At 59.1% G+C, this 1109-nt stretch overlaps 1 protein-coding gene across 1 annotated transcript in view; it reads right to left on the bottom strand.

Moving 5' to 3' along the window:
• Nucleotides 1-1109, bottom strand: part of LOC106817521 (xaa-Pro dipeptidase-like) — a gene marked incomplete at its 5' end in the record, with an annotated part of 5323 nt that overhangs the window by 2837 nt on the left and 1377 nt on the right. The window contains 2 exon segments of the mRNA XM_014822193.1: nucleotides 246-493; nucleotides 743-854. Of these exon segments, the coding sequence (XP_014677679.1) occupies nucleotides 246-493; nucleotides 743-854 (360 nt within the window).

Raw genomic sequence — 1109 nt, 5'->3', positions numbered from 1 at the left:
CAGAGGGGAGAGAGAGGAATGAGGGATGAAGTAGATTCCTGCAGAGGGAAGAGAGGAATGAGGGATGAAGTAGATTCCTGCAGAGGGAAGAGAGAAATGAGGGATGAAGTAGATTCCTGCGGTGGGAAGAGAGAGGAATGAGGGATGAAGTAGATTCCTGCAGAGGGAAGAGAGGAATGAGGGATGAAGTAGATTCCTGCAGAGGGAAGAGAGGAATGAGGGATGAAGTAGATTCCTGATGTTACCTGGTTCTACAGTGATGACCATGCGTGGCTGCAGCGTGCGCACAGTGCGTAGCGACTTCAGCCCCGGTGCGTCGATGCGCTCGGTTCCCGGCGGGTAGCCTCCCACGTCGTGTGTGTCGCAGCCCATGAAGTGTCCGAGGCCGTGCGGCATGAACAGCGCCCCCACGTGAGCGGCCAGCATCTCCTCCACGTCTCCGCGCAGCAGCCCCGCATTACGCAGCTCCTCCACCTGGATACGGTCTGCCAACCTGCAAGTCAGCGCAGAGATCAGCACGCTGATGCCGCCTAGCAGGGGGCGGGCGCGGACGCACGCCGGGGACGTGGCGCCACCTAGCAGGGGGCGGGCGCGGATGCACGCCGGGGACGTGGCACCACCTAGCAGCAGCTGGGGACGTGGCGCCACCTAGCAGGGGGCGGGCGCGATAACGCCACGCCGACTCGATCGATTATAGTATTACAGCCAGATAATTGTGAGTGTGTGTGAAGGTTGCTCTCACCTGTGCATGTCCACCCAGCTTACTCCCGGCTTACAGGCAGCAATCACGGCTCGACTGGACCGAAGCACGGCGTTGTAGATCAGCTTCTGATCCTCGGTGAATTTACCATTCGCTTAACGGAACGAGAGAGAGATAGATAGAAAGAGTTAGCATGTACAGTACGCACGGCTGTGGCTTGGCTGTGTGCGTGCGTGCGTGAGTCTACAGGGAGCAGGACTGCTTGGCTGTGTGTTTATATACAAGGGGCAGGGCTGCTTGACTGTGTGTGCGTGTGTGTGTGTGTGTGCGTGTGGCGTGCGTGCGTGTGTGTGTGTGTGCGTGTGGTGTGCGTGGTGTGCGTGTGTGGTGTGCGTGTGGTGTGCGTGCG

This window comes from Priapulus caudatus, unplaced genomic scaffold, assembly GCF_000485595.1.
Source record: "Priapulus caudatus unplaced genomic scaffold, Priapulus_caudatus-5.0.1 Scaffold1753, whole genome shotgun sequence".
In the NCBI taxonomy this organism is placed as follows: Eukaryota; Metazoa; Priapulida; class Priapulimorpha; order Priapulimorphida; family Priapulidae; genus Priapulus; species Priapulus caudatus.
The sequence above is the reverse complement of the archived record's forward strand: the minus strand, read 5'-3'. Positions and strand labels throughout refer to the sequence as shown.